Genomic DNA, 19,441 nt, shown 5'->3' with positions numbered 1-19,441 from the left:
CATTTGCATCATGTACACATCTGCAAAACAAAGCAACACTGGAACCAGTAGATTTAATTTCAGGCTAGCACCACACCTCCTACCCTTGCTTCCTAGTAGAGATGAGAAATGCGTCTTTGGATGCCATACACTATTCTCCATTCTGCTGCTTTCTGGAGTAGTGACATGAAAGCCTTCTCTTCCGTGACATTTTGTGCTCCCAGAGAGGTGAAATCTTCTAACACACTTTCAGAGGATAATTTTCAGACTCATGAATAACAGTCTCTCCCTTTGTCACTTACGATGACATTTAAAACCAAAATGGAGAACAGAGACACAGTGTGAATTATATCTACATAAATTATGGAAAAATATTCATTTTCACATGTTTTCCTTTTGTTTTTATAATTATAAGTGTGAAGTAATTTATTCTGCCAAGATCCAATCTGTATTACAAGTGATGACTGAATTAGATGGATAGGCATAAGTAGTACTTGAAAAAAATATTGAAGAGGTGTCAAATGTAAAATAATTGAAAGTTGAAGTGCCAAATGAGGTGTGGGTTTCACAGATGAACCTTAAAAAGGATACTACAATGGCGATCTGAAACACTACAACTTACAATAATATTATCATAGTATTTTGTACCATTTCTGTTGGATAGCAAATATTTGTTTTTAATAAGGGAAATATTTGTAAATACAACAGAACTTGAGGCAGAGAATTCATCCTTATCCATTTCAATCTTTTCCTCCATCATGGGCACTACCTAGATTAGGAAAAGGAAGTGTTTTTAGCAAGTCTGTTAGCTAATACATTTATAACTACCATTGTCTTTGTGTCCACTGGCTGCAAAGTGGTATTTAAAAATGTCTTAATTAAGCATTTGTGAACATGTTTGCTAAACACTTCTGTTTTCCTAGGCTTTGTCTCACTATTTTTATCTAGGTAGCCATGTCTCTGTAAAATTGTAGCATAAACTAGGGCAGGTAAGTTATCTCGATGGAGCTAGTCCCCACTTGGATGTGTGCCTTGTCTCCACTAGGATTTTACAGCAAAATAGTTATCTCAGTGTAAAAAAACCCCACCTTTTTTGCAGTGAAAACATAGCCCTGGTAAAGACAACATTATTGTGAGCTTAAATCAAACAGTGATCCAAGTACATGATAGGATCAGAGACTGTAATTTGAATACCTACCTTCATAAGCGTGCAGAAAAAAACTAGTCTTTACCAATGGCAATCAGATTATATGGGATTACAGAAGTCCACACCTAAATAGTTTAGTTTGCACCTGGTGGAATACCCTGTTTTTTTTAAACTCAGACCCATTCATAGGTGCCCTTGGATGCAAATGCAAATCTTTTAACTTTAAAAGCCGTCTGTTCTTTTTGGGTCAGATTCTCAGCTGGTGTAGATTAGTATTGAAGACATTGGAGCCATGTGGTATTTATACCCACTGAGAAACTGGCCCTCTTTCCATATATTCTCATCTTCCTTTGTTTTCTCTCCCCCACTCCAAACACCATCAATATCAGTTACTTCCTTCTTTTTCAGGGTTCTGTTTTCCTCTAAATATTGTAACAAGTTTCTAGCAGTGAAAAAATATCTACCCAGAGAAGTCATCAAGGTACCATCAGCAGGAAACAGATCCTATTTTGTACACACCACTATTGGGCTACTTCTTCTCTCATTGACACTGAATTTACACCACTGTAACCAAACTGATCAATGGAATTACAAGTGAGGGAATCAGGCTCACTGACTTCAACCGGAATCATTGCAGCACTTACATGTGAATATCAGGCATTAGATGTTTCCAAGCTCAAAATAAAAATCAGCTTAACACCCCAAGAATTCAGAGACACAAAGCATAGTGCAAGCCAAGGGAAGAGTGACTATCCAATCACAGTGACAGAGGAGAAAGTAAAACAGACATTTTCTATTCTAGTGTCCCAGATGTGAGGAATATCTAGAAAAGTGTTCCTTCAGATTATCAGACATAATAAAATACTTTCCATTAAAAAGTGGTGAGGATAAACCTATGCATAACTTTAGGAAATGGAAAGAGCATCATGATACTTAACAATCTTCCACCAAATAGGAAAAATGAACAGGACAAGTGATCATGAGGGATATGACCCCAAACTCCCTGTCAAACAACATCATGGGCAGACAATGGATCTATGATTTCTGCTTCTGAAAATGTCCTGAAGATTTTTATTTATTTATTTTATTTTATTTTATTTTATATTTTCCGTTTTGGTTGTCAACTCTCATTTAGTTTGTTATGCCATTACTGACTTGAACTGAATATATGTCAGAGGACCTCATGAACTTGTCCTGGTTCCAGGATAAAACTTCACACATAGCAATCTATGATGGTAATTCTCAAAGTGCACATTTTCTTTTTACATTGTCCATCCTGGCATCTGTATTTCTAACTTACCATCAGAAAGTGTCATGACTGTAAGATCTTCAGTGGATACCCCGGGTCCATAGCGGTTATAAGCCAGGAATCGTAAGGTGTATTCTGTGAATTTTTTCAGCCCCTCCAGTTTGTATGATAGTCCATCAACCTCTATATTCTGGGCACATAAAAGTGATAATTGTTACTAAATGGAAATGTTAAGGAAGGTATGGCAATAATGCTGGAGGATGAACGGATTAGACACTAGGGCTTTTCTATCTCTAAGAGGTAAAGCTAAATCCTTATTTAAATTGCTGTAAACGTTAATTTGGAACATAGCATTGCTTGTTACAGCCAAGTTCTCAGATATTAAATGTCTTGATATTAAACTGCTACATTTCCAGATACAGCTGAATTTGGTGCTTAGACATTTCGTTTAGTTGTTATTTAAAACACAGAAGAAATTTTCCTTTCTTAAATTAAGCACTTCTACTCTCAGAAGAAAGTAATAGGGAAAGGAAGAAGTGAAGAGAAAGGAGGGGGGGGAAAAGACTAGCAGTTAGGAATTCTAGGAAAAAAGGAGAGTGAAATAAAGGAAGATAATGGCAGAAAGAAGATTTGGGGGGAGTGAAGAGGCCAGATAAATTTGCCCTAGGATTTATGATGCCTAAGACTGTTACAGGCCATTAATAAATTAATCTGGCTCAGTTTGGAGAAAAAGGGACTCTCTATTTTACTAACCTGTAAAATTTACCTCTAACTTTCTATTAAAAAAAAAAAAAGTCACATTTTATCCATACAGCATATCTAAATGACCTCTACAGAATCCCTCTGCCACCTTAACTTTTCATCAGCTACTGATATACTACGTTAACAGTCTGAACTGTTTAAACTATTTGTTTGCTCGAGTGTAGGATCCTTGGAGCTGAGACCATGATCTTATGTTTCCACATAAAAACACACCGTTATTGCAGAATACCAATAATAATGATGATGCGTATTCCCTTTGTTTATCTCTCTCAATTGTGAGAAATACAGATAATGCCTAGTTTGAGTTTATATATTTTACACTCCTGTGTTAGAGATGGTAGTATAAAATTTACATTTGTATAAGTATTCAGGCCTGTGTACAGAAATTTGGGCCTTCTTGCCTGCTTGAAAGCTGAGGTTTTTTGGGATGCATATGTAACAAAGAACAGAACAAAGGCACTGTGCGTTACTTTGGCCTACCCACAACCAGATGGGTTTACTTTATTACTGTGAGAAGATATAAAAGATGTTGTCAAAATGTTTTCAGGTGTAGTGCGGGTTTGATATATGACTGTACAAATGAAGGATAGCTCTGATTCCTCTTCAAGACAGATGCCAGAGCAAGATCAAGCAACTGGTAGGGAGGAGAGCAAGGAGGTAAAAGGAGGTGTGAGAAAGAAAAACTAAAGGGCCATAAAAGTGACCATGGCCAAAATATACCCTTGCTCCCTACTCCTCCTATGGGGTACAAAAGAGGTGGTACTGAAGCCCCCAGACTCAAGACTCTTAAAAACGGAATATGAGCACAAATTGTAAGGGGTGGTACCAGGGCAGGCACTACAGGTATAATTAAGCCTACCAAAAAGAACAAGGGGTAGGAAGAGCTTTATGGGTGAACAGAGCTATGGTTAGTGGGAAGGAAGCTCTTTTGGCGGTATAGAGCTATGGTAAAGGGGAAGGGAACTCTATGAGCATATAGAGCTACGGTTATGGGAAAGAAAGCTCTACTGGTGTGAAGAGCTGTGGTTTTATGTTTGCTTGTTTAGCCACAATAAACTCACCACATTGCCTGCATTTTGGACTCTGGGCTGCTGCTTTCTGTCTGCGAACGTGTCTAGGAACTGAGACAGATGGGACAGGGAGCCCTAACATCCTGAAATCACTTGGCCCTGAGGAAGAACGAGCCACTGAGGAAATAAATTAGACCATAGCTACCCCCATTTCATGTGTAGAACTTCCCTTGATGTCAGTGATAGATCTGCTCAAATATAACAGGGATTCTGTGTTTCTGAAAATATAAAGGACTCCTAGAAAGGGAGGGCATTTTGTTTCATTTCTAGACTTTAGCATAAAGCTAAGAAAGATAAACTAAGGGCTTGTTTCTCTCCCACTTACACCCACTGTATGCTGGCATGAATTCATATGATCCTGCTTCCATTGAAATCAATTATAAGATTAACATGGATTTCAATAGGCCGTTCCATTTACCTCAATGGAGATACTCCTGTCTTGCACCAGTGTAGGTGAAAGAAGAATCAGTTCCTCCATATTTTAAAGTATATTGTAATAAGCCTGTGTAATATTCAGCTGAAGTGGCATATACATTCTCACAGTTCAAACCTGCAAGTGGTTCTAAAAACTTGGATGTTTTTTAAAAATTCCCTCTACTCACTGCATTTGAGTGCACATTTACAAGGCCCTTATGCTGAAGAGTAACCATTGAAGCACCAAAATTTCCACTATCATCAGGTTTAAAGCTGCTGAAAAGATAGCCACGGTCACTTGGATTGAACACTTCTGCTCCTTGCTGTCTGATTTTGTCATATCTGCCAGCAAAAGCCTGCCCTCACAACTTATGAAAAGAGAAGCATACAGCTCCATTAACTTGCTCACCTGTTCTTTTCCAGTAGCAGTCTCTGTGCAGAACAATCTGTAACCTTGGACTGGACCATTTGCATAGGCAGGGGGTTCCCAGGAAAGAAGAATTGAGGTAGGTGAGGTAGATACAGCCCGCAGGTTTTCTACTGGCCCTGGAACTTGCACTGTATAAAGAAAAATTGCCTGAATGAAAGCAGTCATTTATGGCAGCTCAGTTCCTTTATCATTCTGTTATCCTTTTGAGTGCTTTGGCACATTCTGACCCAATGTGTGTCCCCAAAGAAGCTCACTTTCTGTGCTATATAAGACTATGCAGAGCTGGATGCTTTTAACACTGGAGTGAAGTGCATTTCTCAATGAGGGAGCGTTTAATAGACCTGAATGGTATGGGCGCAGGGCATGATTAATCTATAAAGAAGCTCCGCAGAGAGATACAACATTGAATCAAAATAACCTTCTAAGAACAAAGTGGCTTTGTATAATATTGCCCTTCATTTAGCATGTTGTTACAAGAAATAGGAGGTTAACTCTTAGTAAATGGAAACAGAAGTTGTTCTCTTTTCCCTCCCTTTCCATTCCTTTACCTTTCTGTACTTCTGCTGTTGGGTGTTTTTTTTTTTAATATTCTCCCCTGACACACAACCTAAAATAGTCACACAAAACCCAGCTTTCCTGGGAAATTTGACATAGCCTTACCATACTTGAGTATCTATTCAAGCTCTGTATAAACTGGCTCAACGGCTACTTGTTTAAAAATTGATTTATTGCACCACATATTGGCTTGGCCTCCTATTACCAATGCAACAACTGGATTTTAGTATCACTGTATTATTTCCTATTTACCTTCTTTGCCTGTGTAACTTCATGTTTATTTACTTAACCTTAGATATATTTTATATGCTTTCCCGTAACAATCTCTTTGGATCGCAAACATATAGTTGCTAAAAATAATCATCATAATAAAAGTAGTCTTGCATGTTCACTGAGGGCCAGACTGGGAACCCTGTACTCATACTATGATACACACGAGTAACCCTATTGCCTTCTTGAATTCAAAATTTGGTACTGAACATTGCTATTGATTTGATAGGAAGAAATCATGCAGTTTAGTGTGACTGTGAGATATAAATAAAAATGTTCAAACCTGGGTGCCTAAAGTTAGGCCTTGAAATCCATACTTAGGGACCTAGAGAGCTTCCAGGTTTGACATTTTTGGCAAAAGTTAATTATATGAATTGGAAAGAAAATGTAGCACATCTCCAGTTCTGTTCCACAACAATACTTTTGTGTTTGTGTAGTACCTAGCACTCTGAAGATGCTACAGGAAACCCACAATAATAAATACTTATAAAATAAAAGAAACTAAAACGTATTAAAAAATCCAACCATCTGACAAAATCTTGCAATTATTGGAGTTAGTGCAGTGAGTTCTGAAATACTTTAACCTGGAACAGATTTATTTTCTAACAAAGGAAAATCTGGAACAAAAAATACAGAAAGCTGAATTATTTTCCATTTTCAGTGTGACTATGACTATGACTTCATAAACTATGACTTCATAAAATTTGAGGTAGGAGGTAAGAGATTTTCTCTGGTACAAACCAACTCAAAATGAAATTGCATATGTTTCCTTCACAAATTTCATAGAAAAGCCCCCCAGAGTTGCACAGGTCTATCTCTACTAATACGTATTTCACTCTGAATTCTGATTGTCACACATTATCAATGTTATGCATTCACTGTTGGCTTGAACTAGTTACCAAATAACAAAAGTGTTATACTTAGGAAACTTCCTTACCACTAATAGTCATTCCATGCACAGTCATTCCCCACATGTCAGGCAATGAGAATGAACCATTATACTGACTAGTACTTTCAAGTCAGTCTCTACAATTCATCTGTCCTTTCAGCTGGAACCCAAGGAAGAGTAAAAAAGGAAGAAAATTGGCAGAAAAGTCACAGGACAAGTGAAAAACCAGTTCTGAAAATGATCTAAACTCTGAAGACTGGTGTGATCAACAGTGGTTAAAATATCTGAGTTGTTGCATGTCGATACCTTTCCCTTGCCTGAATATAAAATGGTCAATTCATATTTTACATACAGAAAATGCCGTCATGCAAAACAAACTTGCTAGTTATTGTGCAGTTGGCAGATAACAGCCTTATAATTCTTATAAGAGGCTTTTCACACAGTCAAATGCATGTTACCAGAGAGCTTTACACTAACAGCTTTTGTCTGTGAAACTAATAGTTTTGTAGTAAGTGACAGGGAAAGAACGTGACACTTTCTTCTGCTAATACCTGTTTATTCAATGATATGCTAAATGCAAAGTGGAGTATATCTAGAAGACTGCCTCTAGCTCCGGGATAAAGACCATGGTTGACAACTTCATTCTTCTGGCCCAAACAGAACTCTTTGCAATAAGGCTACACCTCGTTTAAGCAGGAGACAGAACTTTCTCAGGGGCTAGTCTGAGACTGGGGCGTGAATCTCATCCCTCCCACCCCGGAACCAAGGACCATCAAAAACCTCATCACTTTCCACGCCAAGTGAAAGGGGCATTTCTTTGACCTCTAACACATACATAGCAACATGGGTATTAAAAAAACCAAAACCAACCAACCCACTCTTCTGCACACATTGTACGCCCTGGGGAGAGGAGGAAAGAACAAACGGCACATGACAGATGTCTGTCATATAGCAGAATGTACTACTGGAAGGCACTTGAATACTACGGACACAAGCACAGTATGAGAACCAATACCCAATTTAGTAGAAAGCTAAAAATCAGTGAAAGGCTGCCAGTTATATAGTTTTAAATGGCATTTAATATTAATACTCAGATATGGAATTGATACATTTAAATAGTTTTTTCCTCTAGAGTTCCACTTCATTATATTTCAATATGTCTGACAGACACTCTAATGTGCTTAACTTCTCAACACTTTGGCATGCAGAAATTCTTTAGTCTCTGCTGATTCCTGATGACAAATAATGAAGGGCAAAAGAACGTTTTGTTTTGGTTATTTTTTCCCAAGTTATTTTTTTTTCTTTGTTAAGTAAGACTTTAGAACTGTGGGAAGAGCTATTCAAGCAGCACAAACCATGTCTCCCGGAAAAGTCATTCTCCTTAGCCCTCCATTTCCTGAACTAAAGGAAACAAACCCAAAGATAGGAAAGAGCAAAGATTAAGTGCTCTGTTGGTTTTTTTCCATGGGCTGTGCTTAAGCTGTGAAGTCCAAGCAAAACATGCAAAGCCTTCTTGTTCCATTGAGAATCCCCACCCCAAATGTGATGCTTCTCAGGAATAAAACCTATAATAATTAGTCAAAGAATTTGATTATCTCATTTATGCTTGTTTTATATCAATGCAATGCCATTGATTTCAGTGGAGTTACTCCTGATTTACACCATGTAAATGAGAACAGAATGAAGCCTAAAGCTAAAATCAAATTCTATATGATTTTCAATACTGGTTTTAGAAATATGGTTCTGTTCAATATCTTCATAAATGATTTGGATAATGACATAGAGTACGTGGATGGTACCAAGCTGGGAGGGGTTGCAAGCTCTTTGGAGGACAGAATTAGAATTCAAAATGGGAAATGACTGCCTAGGGAGGAGTATTGTGGAAAGGGATCTGGGACTTATAATGGATCACCAACTACTGGGCCTCGATTTACCCCGCTTTGCTGTGTGAACTACCCACTCCTGGGGTGGCCCCCACCCAGCCTCCTTCATGTAATTGTTCCCTCACCTAGTGAAGGAGCGCTTTGGCCAGCCATTCATGGGATAGACCCCCAGAAAATACCCCCGGTCCCAGAAGCAACCCTGGGAACTGCCATCTTGCAGGGTTCAATGCTGCACACTGCACCCTGCAACCTCATTTATACTTGTCCGTCAATTTAGCAAAGAAATTGATATGCACCAGCTCTGTCACTCTAAGTGAGGTCTCTGCACACACTCAATTCACATGCACTGTTTTAGATAAAACAAACAAATACGTTTATTGACTACAGCAAGATTTTAAGTGATTCCAAGTAAGATTAATATAAACCAAAAGATTAATAAAAGAGTCAAGGAGTTAATCACGATTAACTAAAAGATAACTCGCATCTTAACCTAAGATTAATATGTCAGTCTATATTCAGCTTAGCACACAGGCTGATTGTGATGCCTCTTGCAATCAGGCCCCCACTTCCTGTGGATCATTTCTCAGTCTTTGGTGTTGCTTAGAAGATGGATTCTAGAGGAGAGCCAAGCGACAAAGACTCCTCAGCTTTTAACAAGTTTCCCCAATGCCCCCTGGAGTCAGGTGATCGGCCCTGTCTGGCAATGGGCATGATTTCTTCCACTTGAGCCAAAGTGCTCACAGGTGCTTAGGCCAGTCTATTGTTCCTGTATGCATGCCTCTGTGGAGCGTGGAAACACAGCTTTGTGTTCGTCTGCATCTATTCAAACCATGTGAGACACACATTTGGGGATATGACACAGGAGTTTCATATCTGTCCATTCGTATGACATTGCAGGAAATCTGCTACCGTAAGAGTAATGTTCAATATGCCATGAGCATTCCAAAAACACCTACATGGTATACTTTGCATCAGATAATACACAGTTACACTGTAAGTGTGAACGTGAATGATACACAAATCAAACCATAAGGGTGCATATGGGGTACAGCATGTCACACCTCCCCTCTTACAGAACTAAAGGAGGGTTAGCCATTGTCTAATCTGGAGGCAGAACATCAGGGTTCTCTTTATATTTAGCCATCAAAGCGATGAGGCAGCTTGCCTCAGTTTCCCCAATTGCTATTCTTAGCACTATCACAGGCTTTTTCCAGAAATCTATGCATAATACATCTAACTACAAGGTTCAACATGAGTATTCCAATCTCCATTACAAAATTTAGCATCAGAATCAAATTTGTTATCATAGATGGGCGCTTACAGGTATGTTCATTATACCAAGCCCTTTGTTCAGGCAGTCTGATTTCAGGGTTGGTTGGTTTAACCTTTCTCGCCTTTCAACAGCCTTGCATTTGGTTAGCCCCAGGCTTTCTTTCCATCCAGTTTTTCCCCTGCTTGGACCCTGGGAATTTTGATGCCTCAGGGTCTGGTGAGATAAGAGTTTGGGGGGAATCCTGTATGCCAGTTGGCCCTTTGTGGATCCGTCCCCCAGTCCCAGGACTATACATGTGCAGAAAGTCCCTCTCCTTCCTTGGGGTCACTCAGTGGTCTTCAACCCCAGCACTGCATTCTTTCCCACCCCCTTTTCTTAAAGGGTTATCATGTATTCTTTCTGGGCTGAGAATGTCTGCTGCTTGTGTATGTAGCAACCCAGCCTCCAGCATGTTACCTGCCTGGGGAAATTTCCCCTCCCCCCCGTGCCAGCAAGCTGACTTGAATGCTCACAGACACCTTCTTCTACAGTGGAAACTGGATCCTCCTGTCTTAAAGAGTCAGAGTTAACTTCCACCAGCACATCTGGGTGAGCATCCTGAAAACCTGGGACATGAGTCTGTCATGTTCTTTGTCATCTCCTCTTTTATACCCCAGGGGACAATCGTGTGTCTGCTCCCTTCTGGAAAACCAGCCACACAACTCCCTGCTGAGTATCTGAGTTCAGAGACCCTGAATCAGCCACTCTGTCCTGGGCATTCCCTCCCCAGTGGTCAGTGAGGAGACATTCCTGAACCCCCACCAATTCTTCCCTAGCTTCCTTCTCTGGATTCTGCTCTGGAACACAGTCCTCCATGCCCTACAGAGAGAGTCCTGTCCCCTGTTCAGCTGCAACCTGCTGGCAGCTCACCTCAGGGACTGCTCTCTCTCGGTGACAGGGGCCATTCCCTTCCCCTCTGGCAGGCAGGAGCCAGCTTCAGCCCTCCCCCCACCAGGCGACACACCAGCCATCTCCACCGTAATTCCTGGGGCTTCACCCCCATTTGCTGGGCTCTCAGCACGGCCTTCCTGGCGCTGCAGGTCACCACCCTGATTGCCCTATTAAATACATCATACCTGAAAGCCTCCTCAAATGGCATCTCATTAAACACAAAGCTTTGCCCGACAACTTTGCTATGAGTGGGAACTTTCTGCTCTTCAGGAATCTTGTGCGCTGCACAAAGCCTTTCAAAAGCAGTGAAGTACTCCTCAGTGCAGTCTGTCTCTTTGTAAGCAGGACACAGCTTATCAAAGCTGGGTGTTTTAGGTGTGGAAGAAGATGCTGGGGACATAGGAATACCTGGGATGCTTCCATGTCTGTCCATCATCTCCAGCTGTATTTTCTCTCTGTCTCTCTCTCTGTCTCTCTTTGTCCTCCATGATTCTCTGTTGGGCTCTTTCTTCAGCTTCTTTGGCTTTCTCTGCTGCAGCAAAAGTTACTTCCTGCTCCTTTACTTCCAAGGCACTTCTGTGTACAGCTTCCTCAGTTTCCCTGGCCTCAGCTGCTTCTTTAAGCTTCATTTCTGCTTGCCACTTTTGGAACTCATTTTCTCTTGGGCTTCTAGCCTAGCGATCTCCAATTTTGCAGCTGCCTCACTGCCAGACATCTTTATGTTTCCCTGTGCTTATTTCCCTCTCCCGAAATACATAGAAAATAAACTGTGATCTCCTCCTGACTGTCCTCAGCCACTGCACTTAAGGTTCACTTAAAATCACAAATAACAGTGCTCAAAGTGTGACCCTCATTCAGAGCAACAAGCTGTGCATATACTCTGTGTTCACTGCGCCACTGTGAGATTCCCCCCCCCTGCAATCCGGACTGATGTGTAGTGTGTCACCTCAACTAAATATGAGTCAACAATGTAATTGTTGCAAAAAAAGCAAGAGACATTCTGGGATGTATTAGCAGGAATGTTGTAAGCAAGACACGAGAAATAATTCTTCCATTCTACTCAGCACTGGTAAGGTTTCAACTGGAGTATAGTAGCCAGTTCTGTGCACCACACTTTGGGAATGATGTGAACAAATTAGAGAAAGTCCAGAGGAGAGCAACAAAAATGATTAAAGGGCTCGAAAACATAACCTACAAGGAAAGATTGAAAATATTGGGTTTGTTTAGTCTGGAGAAAGGAAGACTGAGGAGGGGCATGATAACAGTCTTCAAGTATATAAAATGTTGTAATAAAGAAGAGAGCGACAAATTGTTCTTCTTAACCACCAATGACAGGACAATGGGGCTTAAATTCCACAAGGGAGATTTAGGTTGGACATTAGGAAAAACTTCCTAATTGTAAGGGTAGTTAAGCAGTGGAACAAATTACCTACGTCGGATGTGTAATCTCTGTCATTGGAGGTTTTTAAGAACAAGTCAGACAAACACCTGTCAGAGACGGTCTAGATAATACTTAATCCTGCCTCAGTGCAAGGGACTGGATTAGATGACCATCGAGGTCCCTTCCAGTCCTACATTTCTTTGATCTATAATGCCTGTAGCTGTCTTATTTTCTCCATAATTGCTGATGGTTCCACTCTTTCTCAATGTGCCTGACTGGAATCAATGGGGCAGCATTTCAGCAAAACATTTAAGCATGTACTTTTTGTCCATTCTTATTTAGTCAAGCACTTACGCACATTGTGGGACTTAAGCAGTTGCTTAAAGTTAGGCACATGGTTCTGGGCTTTGTTGAATAGGAACAGACTGCTGAACTGGGATGTGAGAACTTTAACATTAGTTTCAGTGCACGCAGGTTCAAACCTAATAAAAGTTGCATTTTTAATAACTTTCAGCAGATTGTCCACTCTAATGAGGTAGTTCAAGACAGAGGAAATACAGATCAGCATTAGAATGCATAAGAAAGGCAGAGAACCTTCAAAGATGCAGAAAAAAACACATTGATTTTTTTTTAAAAGGTCAAACCAAATGTTTTTAGATTAGAAGTTAATTTACAAAAAACTGTGAGAGCTTAACTGCAGTAGGTGTGTAGAGGTAGAAGATCCAGAACCTGTTTTTCTGTGCTCCAGAAGGTGCCGCTGCCTACTTTGGTCATGCATGACTAGATTCAGTCACTCATTCATTTATGGCTCATTTATGGCTGCACAACACTGTATGTGCACGTGTAGCCAGGCTCCCAAAGCCTCTCAAAGTATAATCCTTCTCACAAACATTCTCAGTTTTTTTTCATCTGCATTATCACACAGATCTAACTGCTACCACTTACTGAAACTTTGGTGCATAATCCTTAATTGTTTGTATTGTATCTGTCAAATTCTGTAAGATCTTTTTCAGGACAAAGATCTAGTTTTCTTGAGTGCCCTCTACACCTCTAGTGTTATTCTATGAATAACAAACAATAATCCTTTCCCATGCATCCATATCCTGATCTGCACTTCCTTTGTCTCAAAGTGTTAAAATGGCTATGTCTATTTATTATTAATTATCGTTATGTATTTTGTAACACTTAGAAGCACGAATCATGTTTATGATTATTGCTCTTCTTCAGTTCTTTGCAACACACTTTAAAACATTTGTCTAGTGATTCATTCCTCCTTATGAGATGCAATGATTAAAATTTTCTTTTTATTACATTTCACTTTCCCTTTAAACAGCTGGTTCTTATGCTGATTCGCAATGAAAACATTTCAAATGTGACACATTTACGAAGCCACTTGCATTTATTGATAATAAGTGTGCATGCTTTGATTGTGTCTGATTTTTTTTCCCCCTTTAATGATATTTCTATAAAATCTGCTTCCATGCTGTATGGGGAGATGACACTTCAAAAAGCATGCTGGCAATGTAATTATTAGCATAATGAAACCCCTGCTTCCCTGCACTGTATACAGTTTAAAGACATGACAGAGGCTAGGCAAGAAATGCAAAAGCTGCCTCTCCTGCTTATCCACGGATGTTCTGCTGGACACAAGTTTTAAAAGTAGCCGTCACTTAAAGATATTTCCACATTTTGTTCTGCTTTGCATCAAGCTATTCTGTATTTACTTACATGGTGTGCAATTATATTCCACAGTCAAACATATCAACATACTGCTCTTCACATTACTAGCAAACACTATGAGCCAGATCATGTATTGTCAGAACTATAAGCAGCAGATCTCTTCCACATTCAGGTCTCCCAGTTTCCGGGTAGAAAGAGGGCTTTAAGGGGGGAAATTGCCTTCCTTGCACAAGCCCTCTGTCTATGGGGGAGGGGACTAATTTGTATGTGGTTAAGGGTCTTGGAAATACACATCTTCATCCAATTAACCCTACTGCAGGGAATCTGATTAAAAAAATAAGTTGGCACTAATTTTTCTGGGGAAGGGGTGGAGGGACTCAGAGCCAGCCATGAGCTGGTAAGCATACCAGAAGGTGGGGAAAGGGTCTCCAAAGGCAATGTGGAGGACCTGGATCTGTGTTCCAGATTTGCAAAGATTTGCAACAGAGGTGTTGCTTTGTTCCCCACACCTTGTGGAATGCACAGGTCTGACACCCTATAAAGTGCACGGGGAGAGTTGCCTGTCTAAGAAAGGGATTCTCAGAAATCTGCAAGCTGAGCAGGGAACTATCTAAGTAAGCCAGGAGTGAAACGCAGAAGAAACGGGAGAGGAGAGATGCTTAGACCTGTGCCTCCCTCAGCTGCAAACCCTCTCCTTGAGTTAGGCACTAAACCAGTTTTGCCAATAAGGTGGCCCATACCTAGTTTTCCCATCCTATTATTGAAAAAGAGAGAGAGAACACATGCCCTCTGAATAGTGATTAGGGCACTCACCTGTGTGACTCAGGTTCAAACCGCTTTTATTCTTGACTCAGGGCAGGGTCTTGAAATTGGGTCTCTCACATCCCATGAGTGCCTTGATCATCAGGCTACTGGGTATACTCGGTTGCAGTTCTCTCAGTCTCGCCTGTGGGAGCTGCTCCATAGGGTATAAATAATTGAATGTTCATTGGGCTAGAGAGCAAGAGAAAGACTGACTCTGTCCCAGCAGCTGGAGCACTCACCTGGGATGTGCAAGATCTGGGTTCAAACCCCTGTTCTAAATCAGACAGAGCAGGGATTCAAACCCACATCTCCTACCTCCTAACCACCAGGGAAGGACACAAGCACCCTCTTCACAAATATTTTTGTTACATAATTCCAGTCTGCCTTTTATTAGGGTGCTGTAGTGCTCCTGTACTTCTTACAGGGCTGCGTCTGGCCCTCCTGATGCAGATTTGCAAGGTACATCTACACAGTAGCTGGGAATCTGCTTCCCAGTGCATGTAGACAGAGATGGATTTAGGGACAGGCAACCCAGGCTGGGGTGCTGGGTTTGGGGGGAACGCCGGGCTCAGGGTGCTGTTTTGTTGTTAGCAACAAAAGGGAAAATAGAACATTTAAAGTAAAATGTCTCAGGTATTCCATATGGGGATTCATTTTTAAGTAACCTCCGAGAATGTTCTGGGCCTTTGTAGAATCTCTTGGAACCTTCCAGACTTTCTGAGAACTACATTTTCCTCAAACTTCCTCGAATGTCATCAGCCATGCCCTCACAAGTATATAAGGGATGGGTGGTCACCAGTCAGTCAGTGAGATATAAGAACAAACTGAAATGAAGTGAAAGCCCAGCTGCGATATTGTGAACCTTGTTTTACTGTGCAATTGTGAAAGTGTACTTGTATTTTAAGACTTGTAGAATGTATGTAACGACCTAATAAGGGATATATTTACTGAGACACCAGAGAGATCTATCGAACCCCTATCTACACAACAATATAAAAGAAATACTGTTACTTCTTTTGGCATGTTTAACATGTAATGTTTGATGACTTTCTAAGGATAGGTCTATACTGCCGTGGCTGCAGGGATTTATACAGCGGGATTGATGGAGCAGGCTGTGGAAACCCACTCAATCAATCCCGGAATTGCTCTCCGGTCGACGCCATTAACCCACCCCCCGAAGGGAGTGAAGCTGTGTCAACTGGAGGGCATCTCCCATCAACACAGCGGTATGGTAACACAAATAAGTTGACGGGAGATATGCAAGCTATATTAATGTTGCGTGAGTATCTCCTGTCAACCGCCAGTGGCAGTGCAGACCAGGCCTAAGACTGCGGAACACAGACTTTTGCTCTCCCTAATACTGTCTGTTTTCCCCCCATAGAAAATAAAAGATGCTCCCAAAGAAGCCTTCAGGAGCTCAGTAGAGGAAGCGAAAAGTGCAATTGCAATCTAGTTTGCAGCAAGGGGAAAATCTGATGGGAAAATATCTGAAACAGAACAACATAGACCAGGCTTTAGGCAATAGCAATCATCGCAGTGCAGAAGAAATTGAGGAGAGAAGTGCAATGATGGAAGTCCTATTACTAAGAAATTAGCAGATTTACCTGAAGATACAGAATGGAAACATGAGATGAGAAAAGTGACCTTTTGAACTAAAGGATTAGGGTTACCATACTAAGGCTGTCACCGACTGTAACACTATTTAATACTTGTCCACCCAATGTTGGTGCACAATATAATTTCTTGATGTTGGTATATTTCAGTTATTCTTAAAACTAAAAAGTTTCTATAAGCTTGGAGAAAACGATTTTTTTTATTTGCTTATATACGGCATGAATAAGTACAGATTTACAGATGCCAGGGTGCAAATTTATCATCGTATATGACAGGGATAAATCATGCATGTAAATAATGCATCAAAGTCATGAAACAGGCTACAAAGGCGATAAAAATAAAGTATTCAAAAGTTTAACAAATGGGGTGGGGGAAGCGTGCTGAAGATGTTCCTTGTCTGGGATGCCATTTGCTGGCCCTGAATGTACACAGACACATGCTAGCGCTGCTCAAATTATTGTGCTAAAGCAGCAGTGATTGCAGTGGTATGGGTAGCAGCTTGGTGTATCCACTTCAGGGAAGAATTGGTAAGGGAAATAAAAGTGGATGGCAACCTGGACAGCAGTGACCAAGTTATGGTTGAGTTCAGGATCCTGACAAAAGGAAGAAAGGAGAGTAGCAGAAAAGGACTCTGAACTTCGGAAAAGTAGACTTTGACTGCCTCAAGGAGCTGATGGGCAAGATCCCCTGGGAGGCTAATATGAGGGGGAAAGGAGTCCAGGATAACTGGCTGTATTTTAAAGAAACCTTGTTGAGGGCTCAGGAACACACCATCCCAATGTGCAGAAAGAATAGCAAATATGTCAGGCAACCAGATTGGCTTAACAAAGAAATCTTTGGTGAAAGAAATCTAAATGCAAAAAGGAAGCTTACAAGAAATGGAAGCTTGGATACATGACTAAAGAGGGGTATGAAAATATTGCTCGAGCATGCACGAATGAAATCATGAAGGCCAAAGCACAACTGGACTTGCAGCTAGCAAGAAATGTGAAGGGCAACAAGAAGGATTTCTACAGGTATGTTAGCAACAAGGAGAAGGTCACAGAAAATGTGGGCCCCTTACTGAATGGGGGAAGCAGCCTAGTGACAGATGAAGTGGAAAAGGCTGAAGTACTCAATGCTTTTTTAAGCCTCTCTCTTCACAGACAAGGTCAGTTCTCAGACTACAGCATTGGGCAGCACAGTTTGGGAAGGAGGTGAGCAGCCCTCAGTGGTGAAAGAACAGGTTCAGGACTATTTAGAAAAGCTGTACATGCACAACTCTATGGGTCCGGATGCAATGCACCCAATGGTACTGAGGGACTTGGCTGATGTGATTACCAAGTCATTGACCATTATCCTTTAAAACTAGTGGCAATTGGGAGAGGTCTTGGATGATTGGAAAAAGGCAAATATAGGGCCCATCTTTAAAAAAGTGAAGGAGGAGGATCCAGGGAACTATAGACCAGTCAGGCTCACCTCAGTCCCCAGAAAAATCATGGAGTTGATCCTCAAGGAATCCATTTTGAAGCATTCCTCTTCTTGGAGGAGAGGAAGGTGATCAGGAACAGCCAGCATGGATTTACCAAGGGTAAGTCATGCCTGACCAACCTGATTGCCTTCTATGATGAGATGACTGACTCTGTGGATGTGGGGAAAGCAGAGGAGGTGATATACCTTAACTTTAGCAAAGCTTTTAATATGGTCTCCCATAGCATTCTTGCCATTAAGTTAAAGAAGTATGGGTTGGATGAATGGACTATAAGGTGGATAGAAAACTGGCTGGATCATCAGGCTTAACAAGTAGTGATCAATGACTCGATGACTAGTTGGCAGCCTGTATTAAGCAGTTTGTCCCAAGGGTCTGTCCTGGGCCAGTTTTGTTCATCTTCATTAACGATTTGGATGATGGGGTGGATTGCACTCTCAGCAAGTTCACAGATGACACAGAACTGTAGGGAGTGGTAGATATGCTGGTGGAGAGGGATAGGATACAGAAGGACCTAAACAAACTGGAGGATTTGGCCAAAAGCAATCTGATGAGGTTCAACAAGGACAAGTGCAAAGTCCTGCACTTTGGACGGAAGAATCTCATACACTGCTACAGACTGGGGACCGACATGCTAAGCAGCAGTTCTGCACAAAAGAACATGTGAGATACAGTGGACAAGAAGCTGGATATGAGTCAGCAGTGTGCCCTTGTTGCCAAGAAGGGCAATGGGCATATTGGGCTGTATTAGTAGGAGCATTGCCAGCAGATCGCAGGAAGTGATCTTCCCCTCTATTCAGCATTGGTGAGGCTGCATTTGGAGTATTGTGTCCATTTTTGGGCCCCCCACTACAGAAAGGATGTGGAGAAATTGGAGAGAGTACAGCAGAGGACAACAAAAATGATTAGGGGGCTGGAGCACAAGACTTATGAGGAGATGCTGAGGGAACTGGGCTTATTAAGTCTGCAGAAGAGAAGAGGGAGGGGGCATTTCATAGCAGCCTTCAACTCCCTGAAGGGCGGTTCCAAAGAGGATGGAGTTAGGCTGTTCTCAGTGGTGGCAGATGACGGAACAAGGAGCAATGATCTCAAGTTGCAATGGGGAAGGTCTAGCTTGGATATTAGGAAAAACTTTTTCACTAGGAGGGTGGTGAAGCACTGGAATGGGTTACCTAGGGAGGTGGTGGAATCTTCATCCTTAGAGGTTTTTAAGGCCCAGCTTGACAAAACCCTGGCTGGGGTGCTTTGGTTGGGGTTGGTGCTGCTTGAGCAGCGGGTTGGACTAGGTGAACTCCTGAGGTCCCTTCTAACCCTAATCTTCTATGATTCAGTATGGAACCAGATGGGAATCAGGTGGGATTGTACTCAGGCAGCTATCCTGAGCCACTGCTCATAGTATTTTTCATGTTCCAGCTTAAGTACAGTTCGTGTGTGAGAAGCACCCTTCCAGCTACCGTGCAGACACACTGTGACGAAGTGGGAATGTTCTTAATGAATCCTGTGTGCGCCTCAGTTTCCCCAATGTATTATTCAAATATTTAGGCATTGGGTTAAGGATGTGTGATCTTGGTAGTGACCACTAGCGGGGAATATGACTGCTTTTAGGTACCTGTGCACAGACAACGGCCGGAACCCACCCTCTT

The 19,441-nt window shown here is 41.3% G+C and overlaps 1 protein-coding gene across 4 annotated transcripts in view; it reads right to left on the bottom strand.

The window, feature by feature from the left end:
* DCC (DCC netrin 1 receptor) overlaps positions 1-19,441 on the bottom strand; it is a 653,315-nt gene that overhangs the window by 148,589 nt on the left and 485,285 nt on the right. For all 4 annotated transcript variants that reach the window (XM_067545413.1, XM_067545412.1, XM_067545415.1 and 1 more), the window contains 2 exons: positions 5,031-5,179; positions 2,427-2,565 (listed from right to left, as the gene is read on the bottom strand). In XM_067545413.1, the coding sequence (XP_067401514.1) occupies positions 2,427-2,565; positions 5,031-5,179 (288 nt within the window). The remainder of the gene's footprint in view (positions 1-2,426; positions 2,566-5,030; positions 5,180-19,441) is intronic.

This window comes from Emydura macquarii, unplaced genomic scaffold (assembly GCF_026122565.2).
Source record: "Emydura macquarii macquarii isolate MOO-44397 ecotype Brisbane River unplaced genomic scaffold, CSIRO-AGI_Emac_v2 contig_1045, whole genome shotgun sequence".
Lineage (NCBI taxonomy): Eukaryota > Metazoa > Chordata > Testudines > Chelidae > Emydura > Emydura macquarii.
This window is presented reverse-complemented; position numbering and strand designations above follow the sequence as displayed.